At 38.3% G+C, this 24,385-nt stretch overlaps 1 protein-coding gene and 1 long non-coding RNA gene across 2 annotated transcripts in view; one reads left to right on the top strand and one right to left on the bottom strand.

Annotated features, from left to right (window-relative positions):
* The window catches only part of LOC124274145, a 25,705-nt gene extending 12,518 nt beyond the window's left edge, over positions 1-13,187 (bottom strand). Inside the window, exons 1-2 of the long non-coding RNA XR_006897869.1 lie at positions 13,175-13,187; positions 5,280-5,282 (exon numbers count right to left, since the gene is read on the bottom strand). This is a non-coding gene — a long non-coding RNA (uncharacterized LOC124274145). The remainder of the gene's footprint in view (positions 1-5,279; positions 5,283-13,174) is intronic.
* Positions 5,981-24,385, top strand: LOC124274144 (adenosine receptor A1-like). The gene is made up of 5 exons (XM_046709470.1): positions 5,981-6,939; positions 15,416-15,637; positions 17,692-17,831; positions 22,677-22,885; positions 24,140-24,385. Exons 1-5 carry the CDS (start codon positions 6,666-6,668, stop codon positions 24,288-24,290), a joined length of 996 nt encoding a protein of 331 aa, XP_046565426.1. The 5' UTR covers positions 5,981-6,665; the 3' UTR covers positions 24,291-24,385.

The following is a 24,385-nucleotide window of genomic DNA, read 5'->3' as shown; positions in this document are numbered from 1 at the left end:
GTAAAATATGTTTGGGAGAGGCTATTGGACATCTTGGGGGTCTCTGTAATTGACTATACAGATAGAGTCTCACACCTTCTAGGAGAGTATGCCTGATATGATGTGGTGATATGATATTTACGCGTGAAAAGTGGTGATAAGATGAATAAGGTGCAATAACTATAATACAAGTCAGTATATGATAAATATAGGTTATCACGCGAGTGTGTTTGGGGATGGTTAATATCCTGCATTAGGAATAATCATTGTATTTAGCGAGCCTTGGCGAGCTAAATACATAGTGTTTATTCCTAATGCAGGATATTAACCATCCCAAAACACACGAGTGTGATAACCTATTTATCATACAATGTCATTTTTGCTTTATAATTTAAAAAAAATGCTATTTCAAATGCCACAAATCATGAAACTAAACTTCGTGGAATGTCTATGACGTCACAAATATGTGCGGAGTAATACGTTACGTCACAAGCCCGGTGACATAACTTTCTCCTGATCAATCAGCGGTCATGTAGTTCACAGTAAGCTTTTATGCTAAAGCACGTCAACAAATGTTGTCAACAAATCTTAGCTTACGTTTGAAAAATAACAACAAACTCACGTGGAACTTCAGAAACCTTCAATTAACCTTTTGAACAACCAAATACGCTTTAATGTTAGCGTGACACTGTGCACTGTTCTCTCGCTAACACTGACAGTCGGTCGGGGAACTGATGTTGGTATCTTCGTAAGCCTATGAATTTCTATCTTCGCTTTGTAATCTACTCCATCTATCAAAACCAGGCATGAATTTTCCGGGATCAAAGCACTGACAGTACCGAAACCACGGCCGTTAATCCGGACACGACCGCCGACCCATGACGCCATGTTTGTTTACACTGTCAAAGTAGTCCCTGAAATTTGCATATGACCTTTCTAATTTGCAACTATATCTGTATATGACCCCAACGCATACCGAAAATATCCTGCCGAGAACACTATCCATTGTATGAAAAAATATATTTATGTATTATTTTTTGATAATGAAATATACATGAGAAAGTGATGAGAATACCGAGCGTACAGTAGTACATATATAAGAAGAAGTTTCTGAAATAATCACACGACACGGAGCTTCTCCAACATCTTTCACTTTTATCTTCAGGGAGAAGTGATTACAGTTAAAGGGATTATGTTCTGTCACTTTGTCATGACGTCACAATGCAACTGTATACAAATGTTATGACGCGGCGCTGCCATGACGTCACATTGGCGGCTTTAAATTGACAGTACTAGTAGCACAATGAAAACAAGTATAATTCAGACACATTGCGTTCCCTATTTAACGATGGACACAATTCTTTAATGAAAAAGTTTTCTTTAGCTTTACGCTGCATGGCGTCAGCAGTATTCATTTTATATGAAAGGGAATATTTTAAATTTTATTTCCTTTTCTGCTGCGCATTTGTCGATGTGAGCGCTTAACCCCCTAAGCTGGTTAATGAACGGTGATATAATTCAACCTTATATGTCAAACTGATAATATTAATAAAAATTATTTATATATGGCATGAAATGTATATGCACACATATTTGAAGGAATTGTCTTGTTCATTGCATAAATTTGTGTCGTTTTATAGACAAAAGAATGAAGCATATTGATCGGCCAGGTGCGCGTTTGTTGGAAATGTTTTATGATTCTCTATCATTGTTTTCGATAATATAATCAATTCATATTCGATTAAATAATATTGTGATGACAGGATATCAAACTCTAACAACATTTATAGGAAAATTGTTGAAAAATATATATACCATCTCATGTGTTAATTCGGACAAATCTCACATCCATATTCTAATATATAGTTCCATATATAAAATGCTATCTTTTTGCATCTTTCATTGCATACGTATGAAGAGAAATAGCTACATAATCATAAACAAACAAAATTCTTATCCCAAACAAAATATTCGGGTGTTGTGAAATACTATTTTTATTTACGTTAAGTTGATGCCAAACAGGTGCGCGTATTGTTCACAATAAGATACGCTGTCTAATTGTTTTCAGGTATTGAGTATACCTGGATTGTCTAACCACGCATGAATGATTGTCTGACGAGCAATCGATCTTCGGAATTAGGAACCGATGACACGTGTCAGCCAAGCCAGCGAGCCTGACCACCCGATCCCGTTAGTCGCCTCTAACGACGATGTCGGCCTGGGAAAGCGAAATTTCAACATTCCCTATTCCCGGTAAAGCGAAAACCAAAGTTGTGCTAAAAGTGCCGCGAAAGCGAATCTCTGAGCCTCTTAACTGTGATGAAGTTTCCTGTTAGCTTATAAATACAATAAATGAATAAGTCGGGCTCTTTTACATGTGACATCGTCTAACAAAGATAATTTTACAGAGCTACAGATAACGTTTTGGGTCATTGAGTTATTTAGTCCCTTGTGTTCATCTCAATTGGGTATCCTAATTTTCCTTTGAGTAACCAAATAAATTATACCCACCTCACTCAAACTCAATTTGGTATTTTGCCATAGAATAAAGTAATAGAATAAGAAAATAGAACAAAGTTCAATGCTGGTAAACGTGTGTGTTATTTATGTTTGATCTGACATTACTGCCTCCGTGGTGTAGTGGTTAGAGCGGAAGGTCCCGGGATCGATTCCCGGCCGCGTCATACCAAAAGACGTTAAAATATGGTACGTGTTGGTCCCTGCCTGGCGCTCGGCATTAATGGGTACAACAAGGACTGGTCGGCTCGGTGTCGGTATGATGTGTCTGAGTGGGGTATTCATGCTTCACTGCGGCATGGTATCTCAGTGGGCTAAAGCAGCTTCAGTCTGGGCTAGTACAAGCAGCCGCACATACACATACACACGCATGCATGTCGTCATATGAGCGAAATATTCCCAAGCACGACGTTAAACTCAATTTCACCTCACCTCAACTTGATCTGACATATGAGCAAAGATAAGAAAGACTACCAGTTGCCAAGGTCATGTGCTGAAATAGAACCTCACAATATACCTCAGTTATTCTATCTATCCTCAGTAACCTCCATCTGTAGCACATGGGTCTGCTTACTTCAAATTCTGGTAGGTTTGCTGAATGTTACAGTACGCATGTTAGATCAAATGTATTTAGTATTTACAAAAATTCAAGCGTACTAGTAAGCAATAGACTTGAAAAGAATTGAGATTTCACATAAATGTTTGCGTAATTTACGAATATAAACAGCTTATCTGTACCTCTGGATCAAACAATTAAGGTAATTAAAGATTAAATATTTTAGTTTTGAAGCCTGTTAACTGAGATTGAAATGCCCTCTCTAAAAAGCTCTCTGTGTTTTTCTTTATCAAAATGGCAAATGCGCAGGTTAGAGCTACCTTTCTACTATGACTACGGTATCAGACGACGACTCACATTTCTTTGTTTTTCTTGTGTATTGAGAATCCCGGGAACGCTAAATTCAGCGTTCACTGTAGCTTGGCCGTTCCCGCGAAAGCGACACTTAAATTGAGGTGGTTTGGTCCAGATTTCGCTTTCCCGGGCCATAACCCTTACGAAAAGCATAGGTTACTGAAGACCAATTCTAACCCGGACCTTCATGGGTCTGCATAGTCGTGAGTGTTTATGTTGGTACAAAACAAATCTTACACCGGCACAATGTAACAAAGAATACTAACTTTACTTCGACAATGTCATTGAACGGCATTTAGAAGTGATGCATATAAAGGCAATAAGTTATGGATGTCAACTTCTTTATTAGCGTTTCGGAGTATATTCTTACTCCTTCATCAAGTGACTGACTTCAACAGTCTCAATACGTGTAACCAGCAAGACACGTTGGTCATTAAAGGTGACACAATGAATTTCGGTCGGCTCAGAAACTTGGTTGATAACCTTTCACCGTACGCATGCTATCATTCACACGGTTTCTGCGATATTATTAAAACGCAAGCAAGCAAGCAAGTAAGCACACACAGATACACAAACATACATAATAATGTATACATACGCATCTTTAATAAAGTAGGTTTGGGATGCAACTTAATTTCTATTTCATTTAATCATACTCTTTAAAAAAGTTTCGGAACTTTCATTTTTAATTCACGATTGAATAAATTGGGAGACATATCCGAGTCAATCAATGTTGATATGATAATAAAGAATGCTTTGAGAGTGCATCACCACTTGAACTTCCTTTTGACCACAGTTGTTTGTACAGTAATCGCTATTGAAAGATGATTGGTGTATGACGCGGAATTTGCATGCGTACGATGACCATTTTCAATATTAAAATCGTCAAGAAACAAACACTAACAACTGTGTGATGCAAGATGATTTTCAAAATTAATGGTCTATAGTGATGTATTGACCTTCTTGAAAACCGTCAAAATCAGGAATGACAGGTATATGGGGCTACTGCGTTGTGGACATGCATCCCATGCGTCGTATTTAGGGGTTGTGATGAAGAGAAATTGCGTTGCGTTCATATGATGTCTGTCTTTGTAAAAGTTTATTTACGCTTATACTTCCTAACCAAATTGAAAGTTCAGGTTCCCCTACTTTTTTAAGAGTGCATTTAAGCCAGTTATTGACAATCACGTCTGTTGGGTGCACCAATTCATGGCAAATATTTTTTTGTCTGTCTTCAGTTCGGTACATGAATTCAACATTGTAAACCTTTCTTCATTTTCCATAATTTATGATTGAAGGCCATGAAATGTCAATATTTTGATTAAACTACGAGAGCGTATGTGATTTATCAGATTCAATCACACTTTTCCTTTAAACGTGACAACAATTTCCCAGCAGTTATCTGTCTTTCTTCCAGTTTCCGCCCCAACTGTTTACTCAATGCGTGGCTGAGATAAAACGTCTGTGCCAGCCCGACCCAGCACGCAGAGTCGACAGATATCAGATAAACGACTTCACTACCACGTGTATCCTTCCTGCTACTGTGACCAAACACTATCTAAAGCTAATGCATGATTTCTGTCACAAATGACGCACATTACTGAAAAATAGCATACCCTTAATCGCTGGTATGAACCCATTTGTCGGTTGTGCCTGACAAAACAAGGCAATTGTGGAGACCAATTAAGTCTAGGTTGTGAGCGGAATCCACCGGTTGGCGCTGCCGAAGAGTAATGGAGAGATGTGTAAACGCTTGGAAGTGGTCTTAATTGTGTGTTATTCTAGCACTCTTCATATGAAAGGTGTGCTTTATTTGATTTAATGTCAATAGGAACCATGGGACATTTGGAACGAATCGTATCGTAACTGCTACACTCTCAGGCTGTTGAAGCCGTTGACCAGCGGTTTAGCGTTGCCATGCGAACAAGTTGGGAATAACGTGAGTTGAAGTTATGTTGCTCTTATCTTCAGCTAACGCTTACGTGGAAATGTCATTTCAAGTGTTTACTTGAGAGACCCTGGGTGGGGGAAGTTCATGTCTTGTTAAGTGTACGTTGGAATGCTGTAATTTAACAACGGACTCACGACAGCTGATGAGGAAGATGTATTATTGTCGATTCTGATGGCAGAGCGGGATCGTACAATAATATAAGCCCGTGTTTCACAACATGCTGATTTCCACGTTCACAAGAGAACCATAGAGGTACTACAAACTGCAACGGGAAACGCATCAGTTGACGAAAATGAAAATGAATTCCGTCAAATTCACTATTTCTGTCACTTTGCCTTGTGTTTGAAGAGGAGAGAGGTTTCATTCTGTTCTATCGATATTCCAAAGAACTGTTCACAACAGAGAAGTGCACTGGCATCGGGATTTACAAGCATGGGTCTTGATGTCCACGTCTAGGGAGTCGGAGATACGTCCTTTATACTACTTCTGTGTCATCTGATCGCCACAGACAAGGAACATTTGAACCTGATATCGAGTTTTTGATGAAACTGAAAATGTGTGTGTACAACATGCGTATATGACGCACTGGATATCGTTACACTACATGTATGACGTACTGAATATCGTTACACTATATGTATGACGCACTGGATATCGTTACATTACATGTATGTCCTACTGGATATCGTTATACTTCATGGATGCATGACGTACTGAATATCGTTACATTACATGTTTGCATGACGTACTGGATATCATTACACTACATGTATGACGTACTGGATATCGTTACACTACATGCATGAATGACCTACCGGATTCCCTTTACACTTCATGCATGCATGACGTACTGATGTCGTTACATTACATGCATGCATGACGTACTGAATATCGTTACACTACATGCATGTAGGACGTACTGGACATCGTTACATTGCATGCATGTAGGACGTACTTTAAATCGGCACACTACATGTATGCATGATTCATTTAAAATTTTACAATGCATGCATGTGTGACATACACATTGTTACACTACATGCATATGACGTTCTGGTGATCGTTAAATTCCATGTATTCATGATGTACCAAAGAACGTCACACCAAATGTATATTTGACATCGCCACACCATCTTCATATATGACGAACCTGCCAGCGTACATACATTGTGACGTACAATATTAAATATCATCACAAATCCTACCTTATAACAACCATTTCGTATTCTGTTGACGCCAAACACAGTGTCGTGACCCGATCTACCTTATCCACAGTGTGATGACGTAAGCTACAGTACCTGCAGTGTTATGACCACAAATACAACACAGCTTCTCGAAGGAGTGCCTACCGTATTGGATGTGACATTTCTGGCCTACTATTACGGAATGTTCCTCTTGATTGCTTGTGTCAACCTGCCGGGCAACATCCTCGTCATCGTGACAGTACTGCGCCATGAACCACTACGTCAACCTTGCAACTACTATATCAGCAGCCTTGCAGTGTCGGATCTCATTCTGGGTGTTGTGTACCCACTATACAATATATCGCACATTGGAATACCAGCTATAACATGCCCTCTAGGTAAGTATATCATCTGTACCTCTGTATCCGGTGTGTAGTGTTATCATATTCTGTCTATTGTCAGCATATCAAAACGTTTGAAGCATTCATTTTTGTGTGTCCGGAAAACAACTTAATTTATTTTCCATATTGAAAACTCGCCTCGAATGCCACATGATTTACACATTCTGTTCAAACACAATTTTTGTTAAACTTATCTAAACAGATAATTCAAACTGTAGACTAAATATAGTGCATGGCTAGGGCAACATATCAATGATGTTACATAAAATACATTATGAAACTATACTCTGTATACTGGCTTGATTATTATGATAAAGTTGTCACAATAACAAAGTACTAGTTCTTGTACGATCCAGTGACAAGCGCACACATACTTTGTGCACAATTGTCAAATACTCTGTCTTCCATAAATGTCGAATGTATTCTATAAATCAGTGTACATATAAACCAACTAATTCCAAGCTCTATATTCTGGAACCTGTCGTGAGTGAAGCCCTAAATAACAGCGACAAAATGCTTTCTACACCCATATCAAAATCTCGATTTTACAAATCCTATCCTTCCCGACCAACATATGGAAGGGCTAGTCAATTGTTCATACCCTGTTGAATGTCTCCAAAGCTTACAACCAAACATATTCACCAAACTCTTAAATGAACGACCAAACACACATGCCCATCATACATATTTACGTGTTGAAAAAGATCCCTCTATCCCAGATACAAACCTGCAATCTTGAATATCTGGCACACTGAAAGAATTCACCTCATCTTTTAACCAGCGAAACTGTCTCGAACATCAACATATTAAAGAAAACTATTTTGAATATCTAACATAAAAACAACGCCTTTGAATCAAGAACGTCCCTGGAAAGCAGCTGGGATATTTCATAAATATTTGACTCATTTGACCCGTGAAGATCAGGGTTAGAATTGGTCTTCTGCAACCCATTCTAAGAGAGGACTAACGGAATCGGGTGTTGGCTGACTTAGTTGACACAATCGTATAGCAGTTACGTAGAATGATGTTCATGCTGTTCATCACTGGATTGTCTGGTACAGACTAGATTATATAGAGACGGTCGCCATATAGCTGTAATACTATAGTGCGGCAACAAGCGAACAATGAAAAGAAAACACATCGTCTACATTCTAATGTCGACTTTCTGTCAGTCATTTCACTGGTCGGTCAAAGTTCTGATGTGACCTTGTTGGGGTGTATTAGAATACCTAGTTTGCAATTGGCTGCAACCAGAACCAGCATTTCATTTTGATAAGACTGACATTAATGTGTAGATTTACTTTGAGTTATGACGATCCAACGTGAGTGCAAACAAAAACACTGAAGTGTGCTTGAATACAATCATTATTCTAGCAACAGAGAAGTAATGCTTTGCTTGACAGGAGTGATTCTGTATTTTGTGACCTGTTAATTTCATGAAGACACAATGCTATTGAGAAAGTGGTCAAATGTCACTCAGTAGTGTAAGCACAAACATGATATATGCTACACGTTAGTTTCATGTTTAAATGGCTTATGGAAGAAGGGACAGTGCTGCTCTGAATCGTTCTTTGTTTTCCTCGAGTGTGAGCATTCTGGTATATATTCCATACTGATGTTTGACGAACTGTTGCGACCAAAGTATATGTGTAGTGTACCGGTGATGAGTGTTGAATGGTTTTCTTTTTCTTTAGAGATGAGTAGTGTGTTGTGCATGCAAGTTGGAGAGATACAATGAAATGAAGCAGGCATGATTTTCATTGTTCTGTTTCATGTTTTTCTTCACGCAAAAATATGACTAATGTGTTCACGTCGAGGCCAAAACCACGTTCCAACAGTCACATGTCATTTGCATTTGTATGGCACCATAATAAAAAGAATCCCTTCTCAGTTAATACCATTATTTATGTATGTGGATGTCAGGTTTGTTATTTTGTTCAGTATAGTGACACAAAATTGAACTATTGATATGGTTTTTTTCAACATACATTTTTGACTACATATATTTGCTTATTTTGAATGCGTAGTTTTGTATTACCGGTTTAAAACATTTTGGAAGAGAGGACTGTTTTCTGGATGTGTTTGGGACACGTATATATTTTAAAACAAAGAGAAGGACGGGAAGAAGGTAGACTGATATTTAGTGTCAGAAATAGAGTGCTCTGGTTTTATAAATTATACATTATCTTCAAAACAAAAAAGTATCATCAAAACCATGTCATGGACATTTTGTAGGGCTTGAGGAATCGCGACGGAATTGATTGTCGCTTAAACCATCTGATAGTGTTGTAGACAGATATGATCAAGTTATCGGCACTCGTTTTTGGATGAATATATAGGATATGGATGTATTCATAAGCACGGTCCAGTAGAAAGGCTGAATTGAACGGAATGAAATGGATTTTGATATTCATTTTAAGTCCATTTTGAACCATCACAAATTCTTCAATGGCATGTTAAGATATCCATCCAATAACTATTTCAAGGTTAAAGTATAGAAATTTCCTTTCACAAGCTAAGAAATCCCATTGAAAACGTTATTAAGTATCCTACAATCAACCAGTGATAAGTGTCTACTTTCCTTCAATTCCTTTCTTTACAAGGTCGATGGCGGTAGCTCTATTTACAGCTTGTGTGAGGTGAATGATCAATAGCGCAATGAAGATATCAGTGTTCTCAATCTATCAACGTCTATAGACAACACAGGTTTGTTTCTTGTCGGAATGCTTCTGACATGCATCCTGTTTCCACCGAATAGCAACACTTTGTACGTGACAAGCATTACATGAAAAATGGTGGTCGATGTACAATGTATTACATGTAGAGACAAATTGATGGATAATAGTCTTCTATTTCGATAGACAGAAAGTGGGATTTTGATTAAAGATATGCCCACCTAAAAGCATGAAGTAAATGGTTTAGATTTTACATTTACCTGCATATAGAATATGTACAATAAACTCCATGAAGGTACCATCGATATCTTAAGAATTTATATAAAAATAACTAAAATTTATAGACAATCTGCAGGTACATGCAACGATTTGAACAAAAGGTCATGTCGTTTAGACATATAATATATTACCCATCAGCATGGGTATATTCCTGATGAAAGAAGTTTCAATTAAGTTCTTCGTTTGCTATGTTCTAGTTATATGAATTTAGTTTGTAAATAATTTAATGTTTCGTTTTGACGTGAATGAAATATCGATTTAACATAATCAGATAGATATAGTAATTTGTAACTACATCTTTTTACAAAATATGTCGTGAAAGTAAACGTTCTGTGTGTTTCTCATCATAAAGGGTGGTACACAATGATTAGAGAGGAGTGTGGTGGTACAAATGTACAAAGTACAAATGCATGAAGTAGTGGCAATTTGGAAATGGCACTTGATAGTACGACAAAGGGGATGGCTGTTCAATTTGACCATAGGACCGTGTCTAAGTTATTCGTTACATCAGTAAGAAGGGCTTTGGTTTGCTTATAGGTCGGTTGTGTTCAATGATGAATTGCCCGCAAGCTCTGTCGAAACCGACGGCACTGTCCGTCATTTTGTTCATACATTGCGAGTCGCTAGTAACTCGCATGGTGATTGATTGTTAGACGGAATGGCGTAGCCAGTCAGATTAGCTTATGTCAGTAAGGATCACATATATCAATGAACAACTTACTTGTATCCTACAGTTGGGGACGGTTTTCTTTATTACAACGATGTAGGTTCTCACACTTTTATCAATGCACAGAGTTGAGAGTTGTATCTACAAATATGGAAAATGTACCTACAGTTGAGTGGGCTGGGTTTGGTTACAACAGAGCCGATTAGTCTGCCAGTTATACAATGTGCAAGACGTGATGCTCTATATTATAAACAAGTTTTTTTATTGATTTAATTTCTAATATCTTATGAGTTGATAGTAAGCTGGAGGTACGTAATAGTCTTGATCAAAGTTGCTTGGTGGTTGGATTCTCTTAATGCGGATCGCCTGTTGAACTTTTCTAATATTGAAGTCTTTGAGGTTGGTTTTGTGGACTTTGAATTTGTCCCACTGGATGTTTCAGCTGTGACGTTCTATAATTTGGGTTGTGAGGGGTCTTGATATTTCACCAATTTTAGGGTGTCAACAGTTACAAGGAATGTGGTATACTATTTGCCAGTAGTCATATTTGTACATAAGCCTCTCAAACATACTCTGTTCATCACTTCCATGACAACAGTGTTAGAACGTACAGCGAAGGGTCGCCCCTAATTCTATGAAACAAATGTCGCTCCCAATTGTAATAACGAAGTTGTTCACCCATACATGCTATCCTCACTAAGTACTCAAGCTTCTATATGACTCTCAGAGAGACCCGTGAAGATCCGGGGTAGAATAGGTCTTCAGCAACCCATGTGCTTGCCATAAAAAGGCGACTATCTTGTCGTAAGAGGCGACTAACGGGATCGGGTGGTCAGTTTCGCTGACTTGGTTGACACATGTCATCGGTTCCCAATTGCGCAGATCGATGCTCATGCTGTTGATCACTGGATTGTCTGGTCCAGACTCGATTATTTACAGACCGCCGCCATATAGCTGGAATATTGCTGAGTGCGGCGTAAAACTAAACTCACTCACTCACTCAGAGAGGTTTGCCAATGGATACCAAGGAAGGGTACATTCAAATCGGAATTAGGTGCTTCTGTAGGTTTACCGAAATTCAGATTCTGGATTTAAACTGGTAGAACAGATATATTGTAATGAACGTTACTTCACAGCATATTGTTTGCATAGGAACTATGTCTGTGATATTGCCTCCGCACATATGAACTTCGGGAAACACCATCAAAAATCTACTTTGATTGTTTATTATGTCTCCTTCAAATTAGTTTGTGTTTAATAATGTTTTCAACGCATAATTTATCTGTATGTATAACCTATGGCTATGGTCAGTAAAGAAAAACTTATTCTAGTTCCATACTCTCCTTTATGACGACAATCACTGGACGTACGATGAAGTCCATCACCACTGTGCCGAACACTATGATTTGACAGTTAACCTCAGTTCTCTTTCCAACAAGTCACTATCATGCACTTAGCCATTTTATGCCGTACTTCCTCGTGTGAACGTTTAATTTTAACATACGTTATTGTTTGGTTTTACTGGTTGTGGAATTGACACCCTCCTTTTATGGAGAAGGTGTATCCATTTTAGCTATAACTGTCCGGCTCGCTGACTTGGCTGAAGCACGTGATCGTAACACAACTGCCTTGAAAATATTTTATCAGCATTGTCTTTTCTTTTGTTATTAATTTCATGCAAATGTCTTGTTACCCTATTCACCTCCTTGTCGAGACTAAGTATAAGAACGATCAGGCTTTATCATATTTGATGAAACTATCTAGAATTGCAATGTCTCGCTGACGACAGTCGCGCCGGTTACTGAAATAAATTACGTCGATGCATAACATTTTTATTAGGTTTTCCGTACGCAGTTTCTTCTATATTACAATAGCGTTGGATCATTTATCACAACTGTGTAATAAAAGAGATGATGACATAATGCCATACAATACTATGTGTCATCCCAAAAAATATAATGACTTCTGTGACGAAAGCTGCTGCTTACAATAGTTGCAAGAGAGAGCCCGACAATTATCTGGAGTGTCTTCGCTTCGGAACCTATGTTTTTAAATTTCTTTCACGTGTGATTAGACTATAAAGACTATGACTCATCGATGGCAATGGCGTTACTGACAGCTACATTATCAGTTATTAATTAATTCTAGCCAATGCGCGGAAGTCTTATCTGATGACGTTTAAATTATCCATAATCTACATTTGGAGATAAGTTGAGAGTATAGAGTATGTGTAGATGTAACACAACGTTCATTCAGACTTTGTAAGGTTTTCTGTTACGAAGCAATCTTGCTATATGACGTGGGAGTAAATATTTACAGCATCTTTTTCATCAGACGAAGCCAGTTAAGTATTTTTTAACATTTATCCATTACCTTGTTGAATGATTTATTGAGGGTTGTAACGTAAGGTGAATCGTATGTGCATATAAAGAGTACAGAGAATGTTTAAACAGTGTCTACCAACATTTAACGCATGGCAGATATATAACACATTTCGTTGTGTGTGTTAATAAAATCGGCATTCAACGTACTCAGTACTCAGCAAACTAGCTTTGTGGTAATTCGTAATTTAATTGCCATTCGAACTTAACCGTTTCAATGGATTACGTACTTATCTGCATGTATGCTTGTCATACGGTTACATGAAAACCTGATTGTCCTTGTTTTTCTTGTCATAATAGATGGGTGAATAATACTACTATTTAGCATTTTGGTTGGAATTTGCGTCGGGGACCCTTATTGAAAGTGAGCGATGCCTTGGTCGTTGTCTGTCAGTCGTAAACGAACTTGCACATATACAGTGACTTATATACTATAATGCTCAAGTAGCCATATAGAAAATATTGATCATTTCTGTTTGCTTCTCGAATGCAGCAAAGGTTTGGTATCCAAGACAATACAGAGATCATTGTTTTGTGTACGTTGGTATTATTTTTTAAATGTACTTGGTGAAGTTAGAAATTTTTACCCCACAAGGACATTAAATGTATTTGCGTTTTTATTGTGTTGTGAGATTTTTGTAAACACATAAACAATAGCTGAATGGTACTGATGTGACTTTCAATTTTACCTAACTCACTCTCTGAATCACAACCCCATTCATTCACTCGCTAGTTGCATGATCACAGATTTCATAGGTCTGACGTGCCACGGCGGTCGTATTGACGATAACAATATTACACATGCTTGATATTTTCTCCTTGTGCGTCAGTATAACATTAAGCGATTTCGACATCTCTTCTGAAATATCTATATTTTGTTCATGTGGTCCCAGCTCTGGATCCTCTAAAATTGTGTCACGGCAGCCGTCATGACAAATGCCATTTTCATTTTTCCTCACCCATTTCTTTCGGTATCATTAGGAAATTTAGTTTGGAGTTTGTTAATGCTATTCCAGTTTTTATGTGTCATGTTTTGCTGTGTATTGTTAATCTTTGACATTGATGTACCGCAGTGGTTGCCAATAGCGCCATATGGTGAGCTTAAATATGCTTTACCCTCGGCACAACCAGTTATGCATGTGTGAATGTGAAGTTTAATTATGACGCTCTGAGGATAGTGTATCGACAAAACCTTGCTGCTTACGCTACAAGTTGGGTTTTTTATATATTTTTTTATTGTATTAACATACGCCACTTCTTTCCAATGACACATTTCCTTAGATAATTTGTTTCAGGTGATTTGAATGGAAATGACAATCCCAATACTTGTCTTTATACAACGTCAATGTTTGTTTATATACAACCCCATGCTTGTTTTATACAGCCCCAATGTTATTTTTTATACAACCCCAATATTTGTTTCTATACAACCCCTATGTTATTTTTTATACAACCCCAATATTTGTTTCTATACAACCCCAATGTTGTTGTTTTTTATACAACCCCAATGTTTGTTTCTATACAACCCGCATGGTTGTTTCTATACAACCCAAATGTTTGTTTTATACAATCCTAATGGTTGTTTCTATACAACCCCAATGTTTGTTTCTATACAACCCCAATGGTTGTTTATATACAACCTAAATGTTTGTTTTATACAATCCTAATGGTTGTTTCTATACAACCCCAATGTTTGTTTCTATACAACCCCAATGTTTGTTTCTATACAACCCCAATGTTTGTTTCTATACAACCCCAATGTTTGTTTCTACACAACCCCCATGTTTGTTTCTATACAACCCCAATGTTTGTTTCTATACAACCCCAAAGTTTGTTTCTATACAACCCCAATGTTTGTTTCCATACAACCCTAATGTTTGTTTCTATACAACCCCAATGTTTATTTCTATACAACCCTAATGTTTGTTTCTATACAACCCAAATGTTTGTTTCTATACAACCCCAATGTTTGTTTCTATACAACCCCAATGTTTGTTTTATACAACACCAATGTTTGTTTCTATACAACCCCAATGTTGGTTTCTATACAACCCTAATGGTTGTTTCTATACAACCCCAATGTTTGTTTCTATACAACCCCAATGTTTGTTTCTATACAACCCTAATGTTTGTTTCTATACAACCCCAATGTTTGTTTTCCATACAACCCCAATGTTTGTTTCTATACAACCCTAATGTTTGTTTTATACAACCCCAATGTTTGTTTCTATACAACCCCAATGTTTGTTTCTATACAACCCTAATGTTTGTTTCTATACAACCCCAATGTTTGTTTTATACAACCCAAATGTTTGTTTTATACAACCCTAATGTTTGTTTCTATACAACCCCAATGTTTGTTTCTATACAACCCCAATATTTGTTTCCATACAACCCCAATGGTTGCAAAGCGTGTTTTACGTGCTTGTTTGATGTGTAAACATTATATTGTCCACCGTATCTGTCTGAAGGAAAATGGTCCGTGTGTCGAATCCTGGTGTCCCAGGTCCTGGCCCTAGAAATCTGCTCTTCCTATCACTTAGTGGCCATCACGGTGACTCGCTACATCGCTATCGTCCACCCTCTCCGCTACCACCACATCATCACCGCAAGGAGCACTGCCATCTGCATCCCTATCATCTGGATCCTCTCCCAAGGCATAGCGGTGGCACAGTATACATTCTATGATCCAGGTGCGTCATCCATCAGCCTGCCTTTATTCCGTGTCAATAATCAATTACCTAAAATACTCACGGAAATAGAAATGAAATGGTTTTGGGCGTGTATTTCGTAGTTTTGAACGCAACTTAAGTTTGATTGTTAAATATTCTATGACTATCGTTTTTTTCTCAACTTTAGTTTTGAACACTTTTTGGAGAGCAAATCGTGTCATCTTCACCCCTTGAATTTTCATCAAAGTCAGAATGTACGTTCTGATACAAGCTATAGTATGCAAATAAGATGCAATCTCCACAGGTTCGCGTACATAATATATTCTATGAAAAACGTCAGATACCATTCAACCTTTAATTCTGTTATCCTAATTGATATATAAAATAAGTGATTCAGAGATTTTCTCTGTACATTTTCATGCCTGTACTCTTTTTGAAAGTTAACTACTTTTACGAGTTCATTCATAGCTTTGACTGTCAAGTGCACAATCGCTATGGCAACGTTTGTTTGTGACGTAAGTTATAACATGTTATCAAATTTGTTGATAATCTGCAAATTCTTGTTATTTTTACCTGTTAAATGGTATTTTGGATGATGATGGTATTTTTGATAAACGGCCTAGTTGGGAAAAACAGTTATTTTTACATTTGTTAAAAATAGATTTTTTTAATGAAGTGATACATAAATAAACGCTAAAAAACATTTTAATTTTATTTCCGTGTGTTCTTTAGCACATGATATCAAGCAGCACTTACAAATCCGAAAATACATTATGTTTATCGATTTTTGAAAATTTAAGCGTTACTAGTAACTGACCATAAACCGTTTCTCTAATTTAAATCTCGTTCCAAAATATATATTGAAATATTATCTACATCACGACTGGTCAGATATAGTCTGTCATACAGACCCTGAAGCGAATATATCCAAGAAATCCCATGTAAGTCTAGAAAATCACAGGGCTCCTTTTTATTATATTTTGGTTTTTTTCACTATGAGCCTTTTTTCTGTAAAATATGTTCATTTCAGAGACTTGTTGTTAGTCTAGGTCTGATATCAAGCAGCGAAATAGAATATATATGTCTACGACCATCACATATGCTTTGTGTTGATGTCAAGACATAATATAATTATGTTATAATATTACAAACTGTACACGCCTTAAGGTAGGCTTAAATACATTACCTCGATCAAGCTGTCTATAACTTTTTCATCTTTACGTCACATTCAACACACACATTTATCCACAAGCAAATATCATTTCCGTCGCCCCAGACCAGTTAGTGACGCCGTGTCTCTTTATAGTGCGAGGACCGTTTATCATGGGTGCCGCTCTACCGTTCACCATGAATGTATGCCTTGTTTGCGGGAATTATGCGTGATGTTTATCTGAATCTAAATATCTGAGGCTTGCGTTTTTTCTTCAACTATTGAGATTAAAAGCCATTATATATTTGTTTGTTGTTTAATACCACACTCAGCAATATTCCAGCCGAAAAATGACAGTTTGTAAAAACATCGAGTGTGACCCAGACAATCCAGTGATGGATATTCTAAGCATATACCCTTGACATCGGGGTACTCTGACAAGCAATCATTCAATCATCCTTACCACCCAATACAATATGTCTACTTGAGAGCGAATGCGTGAGTTTAGTTTTACGCCGCTTTTAGCAATATTCGAGCAATATCACGGCGGGGGATACCAGAAATGGGCTTCACACATTTTAACCTTATGGGTAATCGAACCCGGGTATTCGGCGTCACGAACGAACGCTTTAACCACTAGACTACCCCACCGCCCTGTCTCCTTGTATCACCAGCATGTGATGGGAGGTGGCCATGGGTGTGATGATAGTTCTTACAAGTAATACCCACGCGGTGTCATGATCTGTAGGAACGCAATGCAAATGCAGCAATTCCACCTCCACTGATGTTTCTTTGCTGCATTAATATGATATTATTTTGAAACGTATTGCACAAGTCGTAAGATTTGGAGTCTCAGATAGATCGATGTTGTGATTCAAAACTGCTCCGCCATGTTCTTTATGGAATTTCTGTTGTTCCTCTTCAGTTGACTACAAGGGCATCTGCCAGTATGAACTCATCTTTTCCCTGCATCATGTCGGGATCCTGTTTGTAATCCAACTCTTCCTTCCTCTCTGTGTCATGGTGGGGCTCTACTGCAAGATTGCCCGGATCGCCCGCAGGCATGTGAGTATGAACGTGTATCCATAAGTGAGTGAGTTTAGTTTTACGCCGAACTCAGCAATATTACAGTTATAAAGCGTCGGTCTGTAAATAATCGGGTCTGGAACAGACAATCTAGTGATCAACAGCAGGACCATCGATCTTCGCAATTGGGATACAATGACATGTGTCAACCAAGTCAGCGAACCTGACCACCCGATCCCGTTAGTCGCCTCTTACGACAAGCATGGCCTGGGTTACTGAAGATCAAGATTTTAACCCGGATCTTCACGGGTGTGTATCTATGAACGTGCACACACTTCATATCCAGACACAATGATGATCGTCTGCAGTACTTCAAAAGAAAACATTAATAAACCCTCCTTTGTCATATTGCCTTCCTTGTATCCAAGCGACCGCCTCCGTGGTGTAGTGGTTAGAGCGTCCGCCCCGGGGAGCGGAAGGTCGCGGGTTCGATACCCGACCGCGTCATACCTAAAGACGTTAAAATATGGTACTTGTTGGTCTCTGCCTGGCGCTTGGCATTAATGGGTACAACAAGGACTGGTCGGCTCGGAGTCAGTATAATGTGTCTGAGTGGGGTATTCATGCTTCACTGCGGCATGATACCATTACGTTAGTTTTGATGATGACATCGGAAATGAGCATCTAAAATATAGTGAAGAAGGGGATACCCCACTCGATGACCGCAAATCGCATGATAAAGTTGTAAATAGTTTTGGTCGTATTTTATTAGATATGTGTTATGCACTTCAATTGTTTATTGTCAATGGCAGAGCTTTTGGAGATAGGCTTGGAGAATATACCTTTTGTAATCATCAGGGCTCGAGCGTGAACGATTATATCATCTGTTCACAGGTTTTTTTCCAGTATATTGAGATGTTTAACATTGGAGATCGCATTGACTCAGACCATTTCCCCACTGGAGTTGACTTGTAAATTTCCACATGTACACAATGAAAATGAACTGACCGATGGTTGTTATGATAAAGAAAAGATTGTTTGGAATGATTCGCTATGTAAATACTTTGTCGATAATTTATCTGATAAAATGTTGTCCTGTTGTCAACATTTACATACAATGCTTGATATTGACATTGATGGTGCTATTGATGAATTTGTACATATGATTTTAATCTCGTCCGAGCGTATGAAGAAAAAGGTTAATGTTAAACATGCTAACAGTAATAGAACGCCCCAACTGAATGCGGAATGCAAATCAGCGAGGCGTGATGCCCGTAAGGCCCTCAGAGCATTTCGGTGTAAACGCACAGTTTCGAATAGAACGCAATATTGCAAAATGAGAAATAAGTTTAAAAATTGCTGTAGGAGATTTAAATCTAAATATTGCAAACAAAGGCAAAACAGACTCAACAGTTCGATCAAATGTCCTTCTAAATTCTGGAGAGAAATACGCTTCTTACAAAACCGACCACACCATCAAAATTCTATTCCCAAAACTGAATGGTTAATGCATTTTAAGAAAATATTCTCAAACGAGTCTGTATTTGATATCGATCAAGATAACGATGTTTTAAATGACATGGTTAGTTCACCATCAGAATGTTACACTGATGTGGATAAATTTATTCTAGAATCACCAATATCAGAAAATGAAATATCCAATGCTATATCACATTTAAAAAACGGGAAAACGGCGGGTCCTGATCATGTCATCATAGAAATGATAAAATGTTCGGAATTCGTAATCATGCCATTTCTCACAAAATGTTTCAATAGACTGTTTGATAATGGTATGTTTCCAACTAGCTGGTCTTCTTCAATTATTGTTCCTCTTCATAAGAAGGGGAAATTTGATGATCCTGACAACTATAGAGGCATCTCACTTACGAGTATTCTGGGCAAAATATTCACAACTTTATTAAATAATAGAATAACAAATTGGGCAAATATGCGGGACTTAATCCCAGAAACTCAGGCCGGTTTTCGAAAAAACTATTCTACTTCAGATCACATCTTTACATTAAATGCAATAATTCAAAAACGTCTTTCACGCCGAAAACACAAATTGTATGTAGCGTTCGTCGATTTTAAAAAAGCTTTCGATTCTGTTGATCGTTCTAAATTATGGTATTGTCTGCTAAAGACCGGATTACGAGGGAAAATGTATTCTGTTTTAAGGTCTATGTATTCTAATATAAAATCATGTGTGCGATGTGGTGATGATTTTACAGATTATTTTGATTGTCCAGTCGGATTAAGACAAGGATGTATTTTAAGCCCAATGTTATTTTCATTTTTCATTAATGAATTGTATTACGATATTGCTAAAAATGGAAAACATGGTATTCAGATGTTCCCAGATATGACTGAAATACTAATGTTACTTTTTGCTGATGATGTCATTTTAGTTTCAGACACTATTGTAGGACTACAAAATCAACTTAATATCTTGGGACGTTACACAAAAGAATGGAAGTTATCGGTTAATTACGACAAAACAAATATTGTCATTTTCAGAAGGGGTGGTTCGTTATCCGTAAATGAAACGTGGGTACTAAATGGGATACACCTTAAGATTAATAGTCATTATAAATATCTTGGTCTTCTGTTTACCCATACAATGAACTTTTCTAAAAGCATAGAAGATTTAGTATCAAGAGCAAAGAAAGCCCTATTCAACGTTATGTCTGTTTCATATAAAATTGGAATTACCTCACCTTATATATTTTTAAACTCTTTGATTCGCAGATACAACCAATAATGTTATATGGATCTGATATTTGGGGTTATCAAAGATACGATTGTTTAGAAAAACTTCACCTTTTAGCATGCAAAGATATTTATCCGTTGGATTATCTACACCAAACTGTATGATTTACGGCGAATGTGGAAGACACCCAATATATATCAATTCTCAGATTAGATGCTTGAAATATTGGATAAAGCTTATTGGTATGCATGAAAATAGAATTCCAAAGCTGGCTTATAATATACCTTATGGGTAATCGAACCCGGGTATTCGGCGTCACGAACGAACGCTTTAACCACTAGACTACCCCACCGCCCTGTCTCCTTGTATCACCAGCATGTGATGGGAGGTGGCCATGGGTGTGATGATAGTTCTTACAAGTAATACCCACGCGGTTCCATGATCTGTAGGAACGCAATGCAAATGCAGCAATTCCACCTCCACTGATGTTTTAATATGATATTATTTTAAAACTTATTGCACAAGTCATAAGATTTGATACTACGGTTTTGAAGTCTCAGATAGATCGATGTTGTGATTCAAAACTGCTCCGCCATGTTCTTTATGGAATTTCTGTTGTTCCTCTTCAGTTGACTACAAGGGCATCTGCCAGTATGAACTCATCTTTTCCCTGCATCATGTCGGGATCCTGTTTGTAATCCAACTCTTCCTTCCTCTCTCTGTCATGGTGGGCCTCTACTGCAAGATTGCCCGGATCGCCCGCAGGCATGTGAGTATGTACGTGTATCCATAAGTGAGCGAGTTTAGTTTTACGCCGAACTCAGCAATATTACAGTTATAAAGCGTCGGTCTGTAAATAATCGAGTCTGGAACAGACAATCCAGTGATCAACAGCATGACCATCGATCTTCGCAATTGGGATACAATGACATGTGTCAACCAAGTCAGCGAACCTGACCACCCGATCCCGTTAGTCACCTCTTACGACAAGCATGGCCTGGGTTACTGAAGATCAAGATTTTAACCCGGATCTTCACGGGTGTGTATCTATGAACGTGCACACACTTCATATCCAGACACAATGATGATCGTCTGCAGTACTTCAAAAGAAAACATTAATAAACCCTCCTTTGTCATATTGCCTTCCTTGTATCCAAGCGACCGCCTCCGTGGTGTAGTGGTTAGAGCGTCCGCCGGGGGGAGCGGAAGGTCGCGGGTTCGATCCCCGACCGCGTCATACCTAAAGACGTTAAAATATGGTACTTGTTGGTCTCTGCCTGGCGCTCGGCATTAATGGGTACAACAAAGACTGGTCGGCTCGGAGTCAGTATAATGTGTCTGAGTGGGGTATTAATGCTTCACTGCGGCATGATATCACAGTGGGCTAGCACTATAAAACCAGCTTTAGTCTGGGCTAGTACAAGCAGCTGCAGATACACATACACACGCATGCACGTCGTCATATGAGCGAAATAGTCTCAAGCACGACGTTAAACCCAATTTCACCTCACCTCACCTTGTATCCAAGCAAATGATGGTCACAGTCGATTCGATATTGAGTTGTTACAGGATTTCTTTGCAAGAAATGTCTATTTTTCTGTTCTTGTGTATGGGTTTTGTCAATGAAACATTGATCATAATGAGTAATTTGTTGATTTTTTCAAAACAATAACATTTACACCACTTTATACACAGTATAGATTTCCGTTAGTGAGTGAGAATGGTTTTACGCCGCTTTAGCAATGTTCCAGCAATATCACAGCGGTGGACACCAGAAATATGTTTCACACATTGTACCCACGTGGGGAATCACACCTGGGTCGTTAGCGTGGCGAGCTAGCCCACCGAGCCGTTCTCCCCATAATATACCAAGATGGTTCGATGACAACCTGACAATATATGAACATTAAACATTAGGGTAAGTGAGTGAATTTGGTTGTACTTCACTTTTAGTAATACTCCAGCGATATCATGGCGGGTGACACCAGAAATGGGCTTCACGCATTATACCCATGTGGGGTCTTCGGCGAGACGAGCAAACGCTTCAACCACTAGGCTACCCTACAGCCCCTCTATGTCTGAAGAAATGTAACATATACTTGTGCCATTTTCTTCACATCCATTTGGGATATTTGAAAACTTTGGAACTTAACCTTATTTCTGAAATGATTCAGGCGAAGGTTATGTCGCTACATGTGCCGCCACGACCCTCTCCATGCCGGATATCGTTCAACAGATCCAGCAGTATCTTTGGTCGGGAGGTCAAATCCACCATCATGGTGGCCATCCTCCTGTTCAGTTTCGCTGTGGGCTGGACACCAATGGTCATCTACTTCTTCGTCAGTATTGCGTGTGAAACCTGCCACATCAACCATTATATCAGGTTAGATTTTATTTGTTTAGCTGTTTGAACGCGTCATTGAAAAATACCTCCGGTTTAGACAGTCAGGAGATCAGTGAGTGAGTGAGTTAAAATTTTACATCGCATCGGCAATATTACAGCCATTTGGCGATGAAAACAAATTATATCATTTTAAAAATCTGCCGACAAAGGACAGTAAAACCAACTAGACTATCACAGATAGATATGTTTAAAACTAGTAATTAAATCTATAATACTTTAACTATTGAGGACGATACAATATAAAACAGGCTATAGATCGCCAACAATTGAAGGTAGATCACCATACCAGGGACCATGGGGACTTACAGTGCCTTTGCTACCTGCATGGACCCTAGTTGGATTTACACCATCCCTTCAGCCGCTGGCGATTGTGGGAAAAGTTTAGCCGAACTTTAAAAGGACAAAAATGCTACGATTAAAATGTCCGGTAAGCTTAAATTTAACTTTGAAAGTTTTGGGACTTACGTACCCTCCCAGGAGGACAATCATTTAGTCAGGTGATTATCGCTATGAGCAACAACGTGTGATGTCAAATGAGCTATCCTCAAATGGGGTTGAAGTACCGTAAAATTATTGTCCTCCTGAGAGGCGTACGTAAGTCCCCAAAACATTCAAAGTTAAATTTTCAGGTACCAAGTTTTTAGACGTAGTATTTTTGTTCTTTTAAATTTCGGCTAAATTATCCTACAATCGCCAGCGGCTGAAGGGATGATGTCAATCCAGCTAGGCTCCATGCAGGTAGCAAAAGTAATGTAAGTCCCCATGGTTCCTAGTATGGTGATCTACCTTCAGATGCTGACGATCTATAGCCCGTGTTTTATATTGTATTGTCTTCTTTAATTACACTGTTTTAGTTTTACATGCTAGTTTTATGTTCATATCTGTGATACTCTAGTATTTTTACTGTCCATCGTCGACAGGTTTAACTCTTCATAATGTTATCATTTTTGTATTATGTTAATTGTTTTCGTCACGATATGGCTGAGATATTGCCGATGTGACGTTAAATATTAACTCACTCACTCACTCACTCAAATGAGCGGGAATCCACACGCATCAGGGGCGGATTCAGAAGGGGCAGTACGAAGGCTTTGTGTCGTACGAAGGCCTGATTCTCATAATATGAGAAGATTCTTTTTAACGGAAACTGGGAAGTATGTCTGAATATCTCTGTCAACAGTTGAGTGGTATACACTAAAACGATATGTTATGTTTATCCTCGCTGTATTTCAGAGCCAGTGCCCGTATTCTGCTGTACATGACGTCAGCTACCAACATCTTCATTTACGCTGGTCGTCTCGGTGACTTCAGAGAGTTCATACGCCGTGATCTGAGGAAGACATTCCACTGTGTAGTGAGCAGGCTTCGGAGGAACACAAACTGACGGATTATGGAATGTACCCTGTGATCATATCACCAGCTACACAAACCGTTTCCTCTAACGTCCTCGAAGACATTAAACAGTTGATATTTAAGAAA

Source organism: Haliotis rubra, unplaced genomic scaffold (genome assembly GCF_003918875.1).
Source record: "Haliotis rubra isolate DU_JTF1 unplaced genomic scaffold, ASM391887v1 Scf188, whole genome shotgun sequence".
NCBI classification, from domain to species: domain Eukaryota; kingdom Metazoa; phylum Mollusca; class Gastropoda; order Lepetellida; family Haliotidae; genus Haliotis; species Haliotis rubra.
The sequence above is the reverse complement of the archived record's forward strand: the minus strand, read 5'-3'. Positions and strand labels throughout refer to the sequence as shown.

Coding starts and splice junctions, on each gene's coding strand:
- LOC124274144 (XM_046709470.1), top strand. CDS start 6,666: ATGACCACAAATACAACACAGCTTCTCGAAGGAGTGCCTACCGTATTG. Junction 15,638..17,691: donor GTATACATTCTATGATCCAG/GTGCGTCATCCA, acceptor GTTCCTCTTCAG/TTGACTACAAGGGCATCTGC. Junction 17,832..22,676: donor CCCGGATCGCCCGCAGGCAT/GTGAGTATGAAC, acceptor GAAATGATTCAG/GCGAAGGTTATGTCGCTACA.